The sequence below is a fragment of the Oncorhynchus tshawytscha genome, linkage group LG10 (assembly GCF_018296145.1).
Source record: "Oncorhynchus tshawytscha isolate Ot180627B linkage group LG10, Otsh_v2.0, whole genome shotgun sequence".
In the NCBI taxonomy this organism is placed as follows: domain Eukaryota; kingdom Metazoa; phylum Chordata; class Actinopteri; order Salmoniformes; family Salmonidae; genus Oncorhynchus; species Oncorhynchus tshawytscha.
Window position 1 is genome coordinate 41,762,575 of NC_056438.1, and position 17,585 is coordinate 41,780,159.

The window sequence follows — 17,585 nt, forward strand, 5'->3', positions numbered from 1 at the left end:
ACTGAGCGACAAGAAGTTGCCCCGAACCCTCCCGGTAATAAGGCAACTTTTGCAAATGTTTTGTTGTCTGAGTGAGGTAAATGCTGTAAATTAAGATGGCTCAATATATTTTGAAAGATAATATGCGGAGGATTATAATAAATACCGCTTGGATGTCATAAAAGAAAGCCAAACACCCATGAGTCCAAATGTGCTCTTCACATTTCCAAATCATAAAACTTGTGTCATATACAGTGTCAACATTTCTGACACTATGTTTGATGTACAGTTACAAGATTACATGTCGTCATACAGGTTGTTCTGAACAGAATCAGCATATGTTTGTTTATTGTGTCGAAAATTTGCTGCAGCACACACACTTGAATGCACTCATGACTCCTTTCTATGCGAACCCCAATTATGATGTTTCTCTGAATTGCCTTGTGAAAGCCTAACACTGTAATGTCGAATTTTGCAGAGATCTGTTTCCACTTGGCGACACCAGTTAGTCCTCTTACTCAAACCCTTGTAAAAATATATATATATGTTTTGACTACCCCTCATTTTCCAGGAATAGTCATCATGTTACTGAATGTATGCAGAGTATATTTTTCAGATTTCGTTATCAACAAATGCGTCAAAGTACAGTAAATATAAAATGCACATAAATCAACAGTGTAATGTTTGGATTCAGTCTTGTCAGGTGAACTGTTGTGTACTCACCTTTGGTCTAATATTTTTTCCCATTGTCTCCAAACCGTTCCCTTTCAATTGCTACCATGGTTGCGCATATGGTTTTCATATTTCCTCAGTAAGAATATATTTAATTTATCCCTATACATATACAGTGCATTCGGAAAGAATTCAGACCCCTAGACTTTTGCCACATTTTGTTAAATTTTTTTACACACAATACTCTAAAATGACAAAGCCAAAACAGGTTTCTATACATTTTTGCAAACGTAGAAAAATATATATACCTTATTTACATACGTTTTCAGAGCCTTTGCTATGAGACTCAAAATTGAGCTCAGGTGCATCCTGTTTCCATTGATCATCATTGAGATGTTTCTACAACTTGATTGGAGTCCACCTGTGGTAAATTCAATTGATTGGATATAATTTGGAAGGCCTGTCTATATAGGTTCCCACAATTGACAGTGCATGTCAGAGTAAAAACCAAGACATGAGGTCGAAGGAATTGTCTGTAGAGCTCAGAGACAGGATTGTGACGAGGCACAGATCTGGGGAAGGGTACCAAATAATTTCTGCAGCATTGAAGGACTCTAAGAACACAGTGGCCTACATAATTCCTAAATGGAAGATGTTTGAAACCACCAAGACCCTTCCTAGAGCTGGCCGCCTGGCCAAACTGAGCAATCGGGGGATAAGGACCTTGGTCAGGGAGGTGACCAAGAACCCTGTGGTCACTCTGCCAGGGCTCTCTAGTTCCTCTGTGGAGATGGGGGAACCTTCCAGAAGGACAACCATCTCTGCAGCATTCCACCAATCAGGCCTTTATGGTAGAGTGGCCAGCCTGAATACCAAGAGACACTTCTGGAGGAGACCTGGCATCATCCCTACAATGAAGCACGGTGGTGGCAGCAAAATGCTGTGAGGATACTTTTCATCAGCAGGGACTGGGACACTAGTCAGGATCGAAGGAAATATGAACGGAGCAAAGTACAGAGAGATCCTTGATGGAAAAACCTGCTCCAGAGCACACAGTACCTCAGACTTGGGTGAAGGTTCATCTTCCAACAGGACAATGACCCTAAGCACACAGCCTAGACATTACAAGTCTCTGAATGTCCTTAAGTGGCCCAGCCAGAGCCCGGACTTGAACTCAATCGAGCATCTCTGGAGAAAGCTGAAAATAGCTGTGCAGCGACGTTCCCCATCAACCTGACAGAGCTTGAGAGGATCTGCAGAGAAGAATGGGAGAAACCCCCCAAATACAGGTGTGCCAAGCTTGTAGTGTCATACCCACGAAGACTTGAGGCTGGGATCACTGCCAAAGGTGCTTCAACAAAGTACTGAGTAAAGGGCCTGAATACTTATGAAAATGTGATATTTCAGTTTTACATTTTTTTATACATTTGCACAAATTTTGTGTTTGCTTTCTCATTATGGGGTATTGGGTGTAGATTGATTAGGGTAAAAAAAAAACTATCATCATTTCATAAGAAGGCTGTAACGTAACAATATGTGGAAAAAGTCAAGGGGTCTGAATACTTTCTGAATGCTCTGTAGGGCAATTCAGTGTATAGGGATAACATATACAAATACACAACTGAGATATAAGGAAAAACATACCAGATCCTTATTAGATTACTTTAAAAAAAAAATCATGATTCTTTTCGATATGGGTTTCCACAGACGAGGAGTATGCTGAGTCTTTCTTTTGGACCAGGAGGTACGTTTGAAGGTGTGTGTTTGTCTGATGGAGCGACCTGCACATTATGAGTATTCTCCCAAAAAGTCAGGCCAGATCAGTGTTTGTGAAGGAAATTGAATAAAGGAAAGGAAGACATTGAAGACTATTTGGGCATACTGAAATGTAGATGTGGGAGAGTCCGTTTGGGAATACCTTATATAGGCTTCCCTATTTCTTGTTTTCACCACACCCTTGGTTTGACCTTTGACACCTCTGACTCATCCCACATGACCCCTGACTTTGTCCTCTGACTGGCAATTTATGACCCTCCCACTGACCCTCTTGTAAATGGAGGGAGAGGAGTAGGTGGACTGCGTCTATGTATCACGTCTACTCCCCTCCGGCGATCGACGTCGCCGGTATACTAACCACCGGTCCTGGATTCATCATTACCCACACCTGGCGTCAAACATTACACGCACCTGCACGTCATCATGATACTCACCTGGACTCCATCATATTCCTGATTACCTCCCCTATACTGTATCTCACTCCCTTTTGGTTCTTTCCGCAGTCAGTATTGTTTCTGTGTTTATGCTTAGACGCTACTGTTATGTTGTCTCGGTTCATGTTTGTTGTTTTATTAAACGTTTCCCCTGCACCTGCTTCTCGACTCTCAGCATCTCCGGTACAGAATACTGAATCACAACATAAGCAGCAGGAAAACAGAACATCTCCCAGACGGTCGACAAGCAGGGAAACCTAAGTCAACACCATGACCCGCTAGTCCAACTGGGGACAGCTATGGAAGAGGTTCTTCGCAGTGTGCAACATCGCAAAGAACACACTGGGTCGACTGGTTGTAGTGTCAGCACAACAGCCCATTCAGCAACCCGCTCAGGTCGGCAAAGCCTGCTTGTTCGTCCCGGATAAATATGATGGCACCCCATCTAAATGCTGGGGCTTTCTACTTCAGTGCTCCTTTACGCACAATATGGGAGCTCCCACCACCGAGAGGTCCAAGGTTGCCACAGTTATTTCTCTGCTGACTGGGCGGGTGTTGGAATGAGTTTGACAAAGAAAGAGTGTGATGGAGTGCTGCGTCAGATGACCTGGCCTCCACAATCACCCGACCTCAACCCATTTCAGATGGTTTGGGATGAGTTGGATCACAGAGTGAAGGAAAAGCAGCCAACAAGTGCTCAGCATATGTGGGAACTCCTTCAAGGCTGTTGAAAAAGCATTCCTCATGAAGCTGGTTGAGAGAATGCCAAGAGTGTGCAAAGCTGGCATCAAGGCAAAGGGTGGCTACTTTGAATAATCTAAAATATTACATATATTTTGATTTGTTTCACTTTTTTGGTTACTGTATGATTCCATATGTGTTATTTCATAGTTTTGATGTCTTCACTATTCTACAATGTAAAAAATAAAAACCCTTGAATAAGTAGGTGTGTCAACTTTTGATTGGTACAGTGCACATGTTTGTTAACTCCTTTCTCCTCTACTTCAGGTGTGTTTGAACTGATGTCCTTGGTGATCTCTGGGATGAAATCCATAATGGACAGAAATGAGGACTTTACATTTCTTAAAAGCATGATCATGGAAAGGAGATTCCATCTACTGGTCAAGGTGAAACTGTCTTTAACTACTGTGATGTAATGGCAATGCTACAGTTCTGTTATAGTAATGATATCTGAGAGTTTATCATGTACAATTACAGTATGTCATAGTGTGTAGCTATGGGAATGTACTGGGTAGTATTCACTAGGAACTAACCGGAAGCAAACGGTCCGAAACAGGGAGGGACTACCTGAACTTTTCAAAATCAAATTTTATTTGTCACATACACATGCAGATGTTATTGCGGGTGTAGCGAAATGTGTTTGTCTCTAATTCCAACAGTGCATCTAACAATGCACACAACCTAAAAGTAAAATAATGGAATTAAGGATTAGAAAAATTAGGATGAGCAATGTCAGAGTGGCATAGACTAGAATACAGTATATACATATGAGATAAGTAAAGCAGTATGTAAACATGATTAAAGTGACTAGTGTTCCATTATTGAAGTGGCCAGTAATTTCAAGTCTATGTATATGGGGCAGAAGCCTCTAAGGTGCAGGGTTACATAATCGGGTGGAAGCCGCCTAGTGAATGTTCCTGAGTGGCCAAATTATAGTCGCCTTGTTTCCTCATTTTCCCTTGCAGAACGTTTGGCTGTGGTGTGCACTAATGAATACAACAGATGTACATCACCGGTGATGCACTGTAATAGTAACCCCCAGTGTCATAGCCTGACTCGTTCTCTTTCTCAGATCCATGCGAGGTTGAGGCGGTTTGGATCAAGGAATCCTGTCCCGGTCCGCGATAACGCAAAGAGTCTGGCCTGTAACGTAAGTCTTTCTCTTTGCACTCTTCCTTAGGATGGATGGATGGATGAATGGATGGCTGGATATAAATATAGATAAAGGAAGAGATATTTTGCACAAGTGTCCCTACATACAGTGCCTTGCTAAAGTATTCAGACCCCTTGGAGTTCTTCACATTTTGTTGTGTTACAAAGTGCGATTTAAAATTGATTTAATTGTCAACTACACAAACTCTGTGATGTCAAATTGTATTTAAGGTTAATAACAAAGGAATTACTAATGTCAAATTGTATTTAAGGTTAATAACAAAGGAATTACTAAAACATAGTTGTTGCATACGTATTCAGCTCCTTGAGTCAATACATGTTAGACACCTTTTTGCATCAAATACAGTAAGTCTTCTTGGGTAGGTCACCTGGATTGTGCAATATCTGCCAAGATGTTGGGGATCATGGCTAGACAGAAATGTTCATTTTTTGCCATAGATTTTCAAGCAGATTTAGTTCAAAACTGTAATTTGGCCACTCAGGAACATTAACTGTCTTCTTGGTAAGCCACTCCAGTGTAGATTTGGCCTTTAATTGTAGGTTATTGTCCTGCTGAATGGTAAATCCCTCTCCCAATCTCTGGTGTAAAGCAGGTTTTCCTGTGCTTAGCTCCGACCCGTTTCTTTTTATCCTGAAAAACTCGCCGGTATTTGCCGATGTAAAGCATACCCATACCATGATGCAGCCGCCACATGCTTGAAAAAAAGGAGGCAGTTACTCAGTGACGTGTTGTGCTGCATTTTCCCCTAACATAAGGTTTAGCATTCATTTATTTATTCATTAATTTAGCATTTTCTTGCAGTATTACTTTAATGCCTTGTATCATTAAAGATATATGTTTTTATTCTGTATATTTGTATTTTCACTCTGTCATTGTGGAGTTACGACAATGTTGTTGATCCATCCTAAGTTTTCTCCCAATACAGCCATTGAACTCTGTAGCTGTCTTAAAATCACCAATGGCCTCATGGTAACATCCCTGAGCAGTTTATTTCCTGTCCTGTAGCTCAGTTCAGAACAAAGGGGCTGACACTATATTGTAGTTATGAATTTTGTGTTTTTTTCTGTGTATTGTTCTGGCACTTTGATGTTAGTTTAATTTGAATCTATATAAAACACTGTCTTTTTTTGGTCAACAATCACACTTTGTAATAGTAAAGTGAATATTATTCATGACATCCATGGACTATGCAACTGAGGCAAAGCCTTGTTTTACAGTAATATTATTTTATCTCCTTTATACAGAGCGACATCATGGGACAGTTTTCAGCATTAAGGTGTTAAAATAATTTCACCCCAAGTGTAATGTTTCAGCCTTGAGAACTACCATTAATGTCAACTCTAAAGTGACACTGAGATTTCCCACTCTCCCATAATCCTCTACTTCACCCCTCCCCTTTAAGTACATCTCCTTATCTCACTCCCCTACCCCACTGTTCTGTAGTATGTCCAATGTGGGCATCCTTGTGTCTAACATGCAGAGTTCAGTAAACCGGTGGAAAAGATACAGTTGTGGTCAGTGACTCCTCATTTAATTTCACTATAGTTCCAATACTTTTCCTCTTTCCTTATGTCCTGTCCTTGTTCCACCTCCCAGTCCCCTTACTCAAGGTCCTGTCTGAAAGCCACTCCAGGCCTGGTTTAAATCGTCAATGTCTACTGAAGGGGCCAAACCAAAGAGCTGTTTTTCTTCAAAATGGCTTCTGTTTGCTCACAGCGGAAAGTAATGACCTTCAGGCAGATTTATGGATTTGTTGGTGTGTGTGCGTGCACATTACATCTTGAAGCACATTCCTAGAAAAGGGTTCAAACCGAAGGGTTCTTCGGTTGTCCCTATAGGACAGGCATTCCCTAACTGGGATAAGCGCAATGCCTTCAGGGCTATGTCAACTTAAAAATGTGATTCACATTTGGAAAAAAAAAAAAAAAATCTTCACATTTTCAAACAGTACATTTATATTTTCTAACTGGCTATACATTTGGGTGAGATTTTTTTCTCCTCGCCTGAACTGCCTCGTTTCACTGCCAAAAATAAAATTAAACCACCTAGTGTTCAGCGAAATAACACAATGCCAAATAATTAACATCCAATCACATTAACCGTTACTCTCTCGCGGGAAACCTTCACTCATGCACAGACATTTAGAAACGAAACATGACAATTTAAAAAATAAGCCAAAGTAGTTTTTTGAGCGAGAATTAAGATGACTTTCGAGTAGTAAGTCATGTATGAAAGCAACCGTTACCATTTAATAAGAAGGGGCTAGAAGCGTCTATCGTGAGCTACCGAGTGGCTAGGACAGGCAAGCCCCATACTATTGTTCAGGACTTAATTGTTCTTGCTGCCGCGGATATGGCTGGGACAATGCTGGGGGAAAAGGCCCAAAAAACTATACGGACAATGTCTTCATCAAACAACACTGTTTCACAATGCATCAATGACATGGCAGGAGTTGTTTTGAAACAATTACTGCTTCGCATACAAGCAAGTGAATTCTATGCGTTACAGCTGGATGAGTGAACAGACGTGGCGGGCCTGGCACAGCTCCTGGTATATGTCCGTTACGTTTATGGGGGGTCAACTAAGGAAGACACCCAATGTTGAAAACCACTAGAAACCAGGACATGAGAGGATATTTTTTATGGTACTGGACAGCTTTGTGACATCAAATGGACTTTCCTGGTCAAGATGTGTTGGTATCTGTACAGATGGCGCAAAAGCCATGACCGGGAGACATAGTGGAGTGGTAACGCGCGTGCAAGCAGTTGCTCCCGATGCCACTTGGGTACACTGCAGCATCCACCGAGGGGCTCTTGCTGCCAAGGGGATGCCTGACAGCTTGAAATATGTTTTGGACACAACAGTGAAAATGGTTAACTAAATGGTTAACTTTGTTAAAGCAAGGCCCCTGCACTCTCGTATTTTCTGCACTATACGGCAGCAATCATTATGGGCAGCAATCATGTAACGCTTTTACAACGTACAGAAGTGCTGGTTATCAAGGGGCAAAGTATTGACACGTTTAAAAAAAAAATAAGAGTCTAGCTTAATTTTCTTTACTGACAATTTTCACTTATCTGACCGCTTGCATGATGAAGAGTTTCTCACAAGACTGGCCTATCTCGTGATGTTTTTTCTCACCTGAATGTTCTGAATCTAGGATTACAGGGACTCTCCGCAACTATATTCAATGTGCAGGAAAAAATTGAGGCTATGATTAAGATGTTGGTGCTCTTTTCTGTCTGCATTAACAAGGACAACACACAGGTCTTTCCATCATTGTATGATTTTTTTTGTGCAAATGAACACAAGCTAACGGACATGTCAAGTGATATAGCGAAGCACCTGAGTGAGCTGGGTGCGCAATTACTCAGGTACTTTGCCGAAATGGACGACACAAACATTTGGATTCGTTATCCCTTTCATGCCCTGCCTCCAGTCCACTTGATCCACTGATCAAGAGAGCCTCATCGAAATTGCAACAAGCGGTTCTGTAAAAAATGTAATTTAATCAGAAGCCCTGCCAGATTTCTGGATAGGGCTGCGCTCAGAGTTTCTTGCCTTGGAAAATCGCGCTGTTTAGACACTGATGCCCTTTGCAACCATGTACCTGTGTGAGAGTGGGTTCTCGGCCCTCACTAGCGTGACATCTAAGTATAGGCACAGACTGTGTGTGGAAAATGATTTAAGATTGAGGCTCTTTCCAATACAACCCGACATTGTAGAGTTATGTGCATCCTTTCAAGCACACCCTTATCATTAACCTGTGGTGAGTTATTCACAATTTTTTGATGAACAAATAAGCTTTTATATGCAGATGGCTGAATAACGAGCAAAATTATTTATATTATTATTATTTGTGCCCTGGTCCTATAAGAGCTCTTTGTCACAACCCAGCTCGTGGGAAGTGACAAACTCACACTCATTCTTATGTTTAATAAATGTATCATATAGCAGGCTTACAATGAGGACAATGATGGCAATGATGGCAAAAAACAACATTTGAGAGTGCGCTGACCCTGGTGCTAGAGGGGGTACGCAGCTGGAGGTTGAATGTTTGAAGGGGTACGGGACTATAAAAAGTTTAGGAACCACTGCTATAGGAGAACCCTTTTTGGTTCCAGGTAGAACCCTTTTTGGTTCCAGGTAGAACCCTCTGTGTAAAGGGTTCAACATGGAACTCAAAAGGGTTCTACTTGGAACCAAAAAGGGTTCTTCAAAGGGTTATCCTATGGGGACAGCCGAAGAACCCTTTTAGGTTCTAGATACACCCCCCCCCGGAGGCTGTTCTTATCTGCCTTGGATTCATCTATGGGGAAACATTGCAACTGTCTTGAAGCAATAAGTTACAACAGTATCCCCCTAGACATCTAACCACAACACGCCATCCTCATTGTTATATCAGAGGCTGCATACTGTGTCTGTGTGTCATAGTTGGCTGAGGAGCTGTGGACTCAAGTGGCTAGTGCTGAATGTTCAGAGTTGATCAGCCTGCTCTCCAACCCGCACATCAAGGTGAGTCTCCCATAAAGTATATGAAAGTAAATAATGTCAGACCGTCTCATTCAGTCAAACACACGCCTCATTCCGTTTCTTTTAGAGACACACATTAAGGCCAGGCACCACACCCTAATAAGGTATTTTTTTCCCACCTTAATCATTTCAAAATCAACTTTTACCAGAATGTGGACACAAATATAATAATTTTGGGGATTGCAATTCTTCTGAAATGCTGTATTTGGTGATATCTGTATATACGGTATTTGCACATTACGCAAATACCTTTTTCTGGACACTAGATGAAGTCAGCCTAAATTTGTGTTTCATGTTGTCAAGACACTCCAGGAATGAACTTACACATGGCCAATTGTGGATAAATAGGCCTACTTTTTTCAACTTTCTATCTATCATTTTTTTTTTAAAGTCTTATGATAACCACACATTGTGGGGAATGCAGATTCTTCTGAGGCTGAGAAAAATGAGTTGACATGAAAATTAGCTTTTAAATTATGTGTGATTCAATATAGCAAGCTTTGAAATTATGTATGTATGTATGTCCATTTAAGTGGTTACAATTCATGACATTTTGATTTAATATGATAAACTAACAAAAGTATTACTTTTTTTTTTTACTTTTTGAAAATACACATTTTAATGGACCAAAATAGAAAGAATAAGTAGATGCAAAATATATAATTTTAGTCTGTGGTGCCTGGCCTTAAAGTAATCTGTTCCTCCTGCCAATGTTATTGCATGCATGTAAACACAAGCATGGACACACACACCCACCCACCCACCCACCCACCCACACACACACACAACCTCTGCTGACTAATCAACAGGTGCTGTTGCAGTATAGCCTATAATTACTACTAACACAGCCCATTTAGTTCGCAAAAAATGTATCCAGGTGTGAAATGTAGTTTTGTTTCCCCCTCCCTTCATCTTCCCTTTACACACAGCTATTAACATCTTCAAATTAGCATCATTAGCAGCAAAGGTAACATAACCAATCATGTTCATTTTTGTCATTACAACTGCAGCCAGTCTGCATCGGGCAGAGAAAGAAACTGAGCGAATAAAGGGGCAATCTAGGATTGATGCAGCGATTTTTGGACTTAATTATATATACCAATTGATTCTTGAAAAATAACAACCTGTTTGAATCCCATATTGCCGTTTAATGCATGTGCTTCTATTCAATCCTATTGACAGTATCTCAGAAGCACTAATATTCTGGAACTGTTCAGTCTAATTAAAAAGCAGAGTGCCTGGTTTTCCAGGGCTGCAGTAGAGCTCCTTTATTAACGAGGGATTGTTGGCAGCCCAGGAATGCGTCCCAAATAGCACCCTACTCCCTATGGGCCCTGATCAAAAGTAGTGCACTATATAGGGCAAAAGGTGTCATTTGGGACAACCCAGGATTTCACTGCAGATTTATTTGGATAGCTTTAACGACCTGTTTGTTCCTGGCTCTCACTTGGTGGCTCACACGTATGCTTGTTAACATTGCTGGATGTTGTTTTTATAAAACCTGTTATGAGCTGACCAGTATTGTATTGGCCTTTTTATTTTCATCACTATGGACAGACGTATCGCAAAGAGACAGACAGAGGGATAGATAGATATGTGTATTCTTTTCTTCCTACCTGGACCGACCGCCACTAATAGACGCAGGGTGCAAAATGATTGACACCCTTGACAAAGATGTGCAAAAATGAAAAGTATAAAATAAATAATTCAAATAATTGACGTGTGCTTAGGGTTATTGTCTTACTGGAAGATTCACTTGCGGACAAGTTTCAGCCGTCTGGCAGAAGCAACCAGATTTTTGGCTAAAATGTCTTGGTACTATGTAAAGTTCTAGCCATTGATGCTGTTGACCTTAACAAGGGCCCCAGGAACAGTGGAAGTGAAATAGCCCAATAACATCAAAGAGCCATCACCATATTTTACAGTAGGTATGGGGCTCTTTTCTGCTCATGCATTCTCATTTCCACACAAAATCCACCACTGGTGTGCGTGACTAAAGAGCTCTATTTTCATGTCATCCAACAAATGTAAACACCTGAAGTTTGCTAAACGGCATTGGCACTTGGATTATAAAGGGAAAGGTAAAGAGGGATACCTCGTCAGTTGTACAACTGAATGCATTCAACTGAAATATTTGTTCCGCATTTAACCCAACCCCTTCTGAATCAGAGAGGTGCAGAGGGCTGCTTTAATCGACATCCACGTCTTCGGCGCCCAACCGGTGCTTTGGTCAGATGACATGAAAATAGAGCTCTTCGGCCACGCACACCAGTGGTGGGTTTGACTTTGAAATAAGAATGCATTATAGAAACTGTAGCAACTGTATTAGTATAAAATGATATGAATTCACAATTTTTTTTTAACAGGCATTATAGCTCAATATTTGACTTTTTTATTTTATACAGTTCTTTTTGCTCATCTTTATCAAGGGTGTCAATAAATTCAGACTTCGCTGTATATGAAAAGCTACTCTTGATGTTTTCTAACATCCTGTGTCCAGGGCATTCTCTCTGTTCACGACATAGTAGCACAGAAAGGTTATGACCCCGAGCTGCCACCCCTACCTGATAACATCGAAGAAGAGGATGAGGACTCTGTGAAGATTATAAGCCTGTTCAAAAGCCAGGAGCCACTGGTGAGTGGATCATGGTCGTAGGGAAGAATCTTTAATTGAGATCTCTAGTTAGGATTGTGCTCATGCAGCCTGAAATCAGTGCCATACGTTGGATATTTGTGCACCTCCATTTAGTATGATGTATAAAAAATGTATTACGTTACAAATTAAATAAAAGGATGATGGTCGGGGATGATGGGTGGGAGTATAATGTGACTGTCTGGCAACACAAAGTTTGCGTGTTTGAATCTTGTCGGGGACAACTGTATGATTTGACCTAACCATTTTCTAACCTTCCTTATTCTCCTAACCAATACGTGAATTCTCGCTACATTATCTGCTAACATCAGCCACAAATGCTAACAGCTAGCGTGCTTGGCGTGTTTTACTGTATCGCGATTCTTACCCCCTACACCTTTCAGATATAAAGAAAAGGCGGTATAAAGAGGTTTATATGGTAAAGATTGCAGGATTTTGTCTACATATAAAAGGGGTAAAATAAGCAAACCAAATCATATGAATTGCCCTGAGGCCAGGTTGGCTCATGCTGCAACAATATGGGACATTTACTGAGGGTTAAAGCCATAGAAAATAGCTTTTAAGAACATTCCTATTGTCAATTTATTGTAGTCTATTTATAGCCTAAGTAGCTGAAAGTTTCTTGGTGCTAAGGTAAATTGTAGTCACACAACCTAGTCCATGGAAGCCACACATGTAAAGGTGTAACCAGGGAAAAAGCCTCAAGTTGGAAAGACAACATAAGGAACAGGGTTACAGATAAACCTGGGGGCTGCAAAGTCTTTCCATACTAAAGCTTTGGAGAGTCAATTCTTCCATATCTTTGCTGCCATATATCTATAGTGACACATTGCAGAGTTTGAGCATTGTTGTGTGTGGGTCTCTCTCTGTGTGTGTGTGTGTGAACAATTGTGGTTGGTTGGTATTTCCGGCCAATAATAGAAAACATACCGTTATGCAGACTGATAAGTATTACCAAACTTACACATATGGATGTTTCGGGATCTGTTTTATTGATGCAATATGCCGCCATTTGTCTGAGCCCTAATGCAAAGTTCTCCACCTTGACGTGACCTGGTTTTTGGCAATGGCATGAGATGCTGTGTTTCCAATGTGTTTTTCCTCCCATTGATAACATCTGGTAAAAAAAAAGAAAGTGCGATAACCTCTCCAGCTATGTGATTATGTCCATCACACACTCCCATAATGGTTCTGTCTCTAAACAAATTACAGTGGCATTTAAGTGACATTTAAGGTCTGGGGTAACAGCATCAATGTTCATGGCTTTATTAGAAGATTGCTAATTGGGAGCAGCAAACGGTGAGCAGACATGATTGTTTTCTCTGTTATTAACATCATTGAAGACCTTGTTGTACCATCTGCCTATCTTTTTGGCCCCCACTCACTTTCTCATCCCTCCTTTTTTTCTTCATGCTCCCTTTTGTTTATCCAGCTGTTTTCTCTCGCTCTCTCGCTCTCTCTCTCTCTCTCAGGGGGCCACCATAAAGAGAGATGAATCCACTGGAGCGATAGTTGTAGCAAGGATCATGAGAGGGGGTGCTGCAGACAGAAGTGGTAAAAATTATTAAAAAGTGAATTGTTGAACAATTAAATTGTATCGCTAATATATTACATTGGGATGTGTGAAGCTTACTCCCCAGCCTGAAGTGTCCCCACTTGCAGCAGCAAATAGCTAGCTTTTTGAGTGGCGCCAATTGGTAAGACACTTCAGGAGGGTGGTCACGTGTGCTTGCAAGTCAGAGGTCTCGAGTTCTTGCCAGGTATGGGCCGAATCAGGAGGAAACGGTACTAAGCAAGCAGAGTGATGTCCTTTACATATATACCATGTAATAGCAGTGCAATCATACATTTATAAAATGTTTCAGAGAATTTAGTGCTCTTTAATCAACGATATTTTGCAGGTCTGATTCATGAGGGCGATGAGCTAAGGGAAGTCAATGGAGTCCAAATGGAGGATAAGACGCCGGAGGAAATCATTCCTATTATGGTGTGTGTGGTCTGTTTCAAGTCTGTAAGTCTGGCCAAGTGAGGCTAGTATCTAGCTTAGATGTAATGTCAAAATGTAGATTTCCGTCTAAATAGACATACCCAAAAGTAACTGCTATTTATGTGTAATACATGATTCTGACATGCCCAAACTTGGTATATTTGGAAAGAAGACATCTCGGAGATTTTGAGGAAATGATCAGAAGATAGATAAGAGTTACATAGTTCAGAATACACAAGATCATGCACACACAAAATAACAGTTTTTTAAAAAGTAATCTTTCATTGACAAGCTATAAGTGAATTATTGATGCCCAGAGCTGGAAACACATCATATGGCTTCCACAACATGTGAACAATATCCGAAAAAAAAACTGGGATTGATAGAAACGGGCAGATGTTTAAGTGGTGTCAGTGTTATTAATTCCAGTGCTATTACACATTTACAGTCACTAAATGCTATTTGTTCAGTATAAAAACACAATTTCTACCATATCAACCTCACTCAAACATTGTGGTGGTGTAATGGGGTATATGGGGTACATTCAAGTGTCCTTTCAACCTCTCCAAAGTGTCTGCATGTGATAATTGCACTGTTTTTGCACAATGGATGTGCCTAAAAGTTATTGTTCACTATAAAAACTAAATTTCTACAACACCAACCTCTCTCAAACATTGTGGTGATGTCGGGGGACAATACAGGGGATATCCAAATGTTAATCACATTTTTCATGCGCAAAGATAGTCACTCAGTGGACATTTGATTTTGACATTAAGTCATACATCATCAGATAACATTGGCAATAGGCTAGAGTTGTTCTGACCAACCATACCCCCCCATGTAGCTCCAACACAGACCAAATTGAAGCTTACCTTGTAAGATGTTTGGTGAAAATGTTGTGTAAAATAAACATTTTGACTCTCAGGGCTGGTGATCAATAACGGTAGGTCACAGGCAGACAAATAAGACCCTCATGGTCTGTGGAGTCCCGGCTTTCAGTGTGACTCAAACTATTTTGTATTTATTTTGTTTATGCTTTACAACGCTAACCGGAATGTAGGTAGCAGCCATCTTGAAATGAGGTAATCGGCTTGGCCTGCCCTTATACATTCATATGCCCATATATGGTAGTAAGATACCAAATATTTTAAGGCACAGATCAATAGCCAAGATACTCAGCTTTCCGCAGACACCCTGCTTTTGCAGATAGGAGCTACCGTTCTCACACCAGACTGAATTGAATAAAATAAATCAAATAGGGTCCCCAAATATGGGAACTTTACATTTAAGAGGCTAGCTGCTTGTAAGCTTGGATCATTGTATGTATTTGCTTGCATCACACATCCCTGATGTGTTTGTGTGGTCTAATGTGTACCTGTCTGTGTGTCAGTCAAGTCTACATTCTGTGATTATCTTTGTGCCAGGCTCAATCGCAGGGAGAGGTGACGTTTAAAGTGATACCGGTACCTGGCATCAAGGAAGAGCTGTCAGCCAATGAGACTATGGTAAAGCTATTGTGCTCTGCTTATATTGGTTCTTTGGCATTTCAGACAAATAACAGCATCTGAGTATGAGATAGCAACATGAAACCCATACACCACCTTCACAGCACTTTCTCCTAGGATGTTCAAGACGCTATTGTTGAATCATTGGTGGCAGGTAGCCTAGCAGTTAGAGCATTGGGCCAGTAACCGAACATTGCTGGTTCCAATACCTGAGCCCGAGACAAGGTGAAAGAGCTACCTAACCCTAATTTGATTCAGGGGCGCCGTACTATTATTGCTGACCATGTAAATTAACATATTTCATTGCACATATCCGGTCAATTTTTTTTATGAAGTAAAGCTCTTGTGTTTTTTGTTGTGGTTCTCAGTTATTTGTACGGTCGCTCTTTGACTACAATCCTGAAGAGGACCCTGCCATCCCCTGCAGACAGGCAGGTCTGGGCTTCAAGAGGGGGGACATCCTTCAGATCGTTAACCAGGAGGACGACACCTGGTGGCAAGCCTGTCGTCATGGTGACAGCAACTCCCGAGCAGGACTCATCCCCTCCAGGCAACTTCAGGAGAGGTGGGCCTCCATGTCCATGGGCAATCTATGCACAGACATTCATAACTACCCTCACATCAGCTTTGTGTTAGTTTGGCTTATTATGTAGTTTTCTTAACTCCAATCTTAACCATTTTCTTAACTCGAGAAAAGTTATTTGACAGCAAAACAAACCGCTATTGTACGTCTATATCACTTTGAGATGACATCTCAAACACGAGAACAGTACATCAATGTTCAATTAGAAGATGAGAACACAGTAAAGTCCCCAGTTTCTATGGTCTTTTAAATTTGAATGTTTTCAGTCAAGCATGATGCTCCAGAAAGGTTTTAACAACAGTAAAAATAAAAATCAGTGAAGGGGGGTCAACCTGGAGTTCTGAAGCCTTTGATAAATTGAAACTAGACAAATTGAGGTTTGAGGAACATTATTCCTAGTCTGATCCATTATGTCACCAAAATTGTTCACTCAGGTAAATTGTACTCTATACAATGGCATAACTGTTCTCTTTTTCTTTCCTTTAGGAGAGTCGCTCTCCAGCGGCCCAAAGCCTTATTTAAACCTCAGAGAGTCCCAAACAAAGTGACAGGTGATGATCTCTCCAATAAACCCCCACCTGCAGGGAATAAACAGTAATTTAACACTCTCCCAGGACAAAGGCCGAAGGTCTAAGGTCATACATGAAGGTCAAGGTGAAAGTCACACGTCAGGGACATGCCACATGTGGAAGGGAATCCCTTAGGATCGCACCAAGGTCAATCCATAAAGCATCTCAGAAAAGGTCCTAGGAATCCTGTTAAAACCTGTTTTAAGACATAGCTTTTATTTTTACCCATAAGAGTATTCTCAGCACTTACAACCAATGTTCTATTCTGTTTGGATACAGGTCCAGATACATTTTCACAAGGAGTAGCTCAGTTAATCAGTTAACATACTCAAGCACTATGTACTACGTCAGTGTTTCCCAAATGGTAGCAACTGATGGGTCTTGAATAGTTAATCTAGAGCAGTGGTCCCCAAACTTTTTTGAGCCGAGATCACTTTCTGAGTCAAAAAGAAGGCTGAGATCTGACACTCAGATTTTTTTTAACATGACTTAAAAACAGTTCTGTAGCAGTGATGTTTGTAGTAGGCTATATGCCCAGTACATTATCACTGCATATTGGATATGCTTGAATTGCCCTGACAATGTTGTTCTTCTTATGATATTTCAAAACTTGAGGTATATTATCACACCGGTAATAGATAGATCATCATTTGTTGTGTTACTTGTGAGGCAAAGCTGAGTAAGCATACATTTAAATGATGTGCTTTCTTTATTTTACTGGACTGATTGTGTCTGCATCTGATTGCCAGTCTCAGCGGAGAGGGAGAGCATCAGAGGGTCCGCCTCTCACCGTCGGACCGTCCCTCAGCTCTCTCCTCTCCATTAATAGTGAAAGCGGCTAGGCGAACCGAACAAATGAGCTTGCATACTCCTTAAGAGCTACACTTGAAAAAAGTGGCAATAGTACTGTTTGTCCATCTTGAGATGCCATAGCCAGTATACACTTCCTCAAAGTAGTCAGAATTATTCTAAGATAACT

The 17,585-nt window shown here is 40.9% G+C and overlaps 2 protein-coding genes across 2 annotated transcripts in view; both read left to right on the forward strand.

The window, feature by feature from the left end:
• The first annotated feature begins 2,735 nt into the window (after positions 1-2,735).
• Positions 2,736-11,965, forward strand: LOC112259579 (MAGUK p55 subfamily member 7-like). The gene is made up of 5 exons (XM_024434215.1): positions 2,736-2,775; positions 3,870-3,988; positions 4,675-4,752; positions 9,211-9,291; positions 11,810-11,965. The coding sequence occupies exons 1-5, from the start codon at positions 2,736-2,738 to the stop codon at positions 11,963-11,965; spliced, it is 474 nt and encodes a 157-aa protein (XP_024289983.1).
• Positions 11,966-13,439: 1,474 nt separating this feature from the next.
• The window catches only part of LOC112260252 (MAGUK p55 subfamily member 7-like), a 37,261-nt gene continuing 33,115 nt past the window's right edge, over positions 13,440-17,585 (forward strand). Inside the window, exons 1-5 of the mRNA XM_042328557.1 lie at positions 13,440-13,516; positions 13,864-13,949; positions 15,374-15,454; positions 15,823-16,019; positions 16,524-16,588. Of these exons, the coding sequence (XP_042184491.1) occupies positions 13,489-13,516; positions 13,864-13,949; positions 15,374-15,454; positions 15,823-16,019; positions 16,524-16,588 (457 nt within the window). The 5' untranslated portion in view covers positions 13,440-13,488. The remainder of the gene's footprint in view (positions 13,517-13,863; positions 13,950-15,373; positions 15,455-15,822; positions 16,020-16,523; positions 16,589-17,585) is intronic.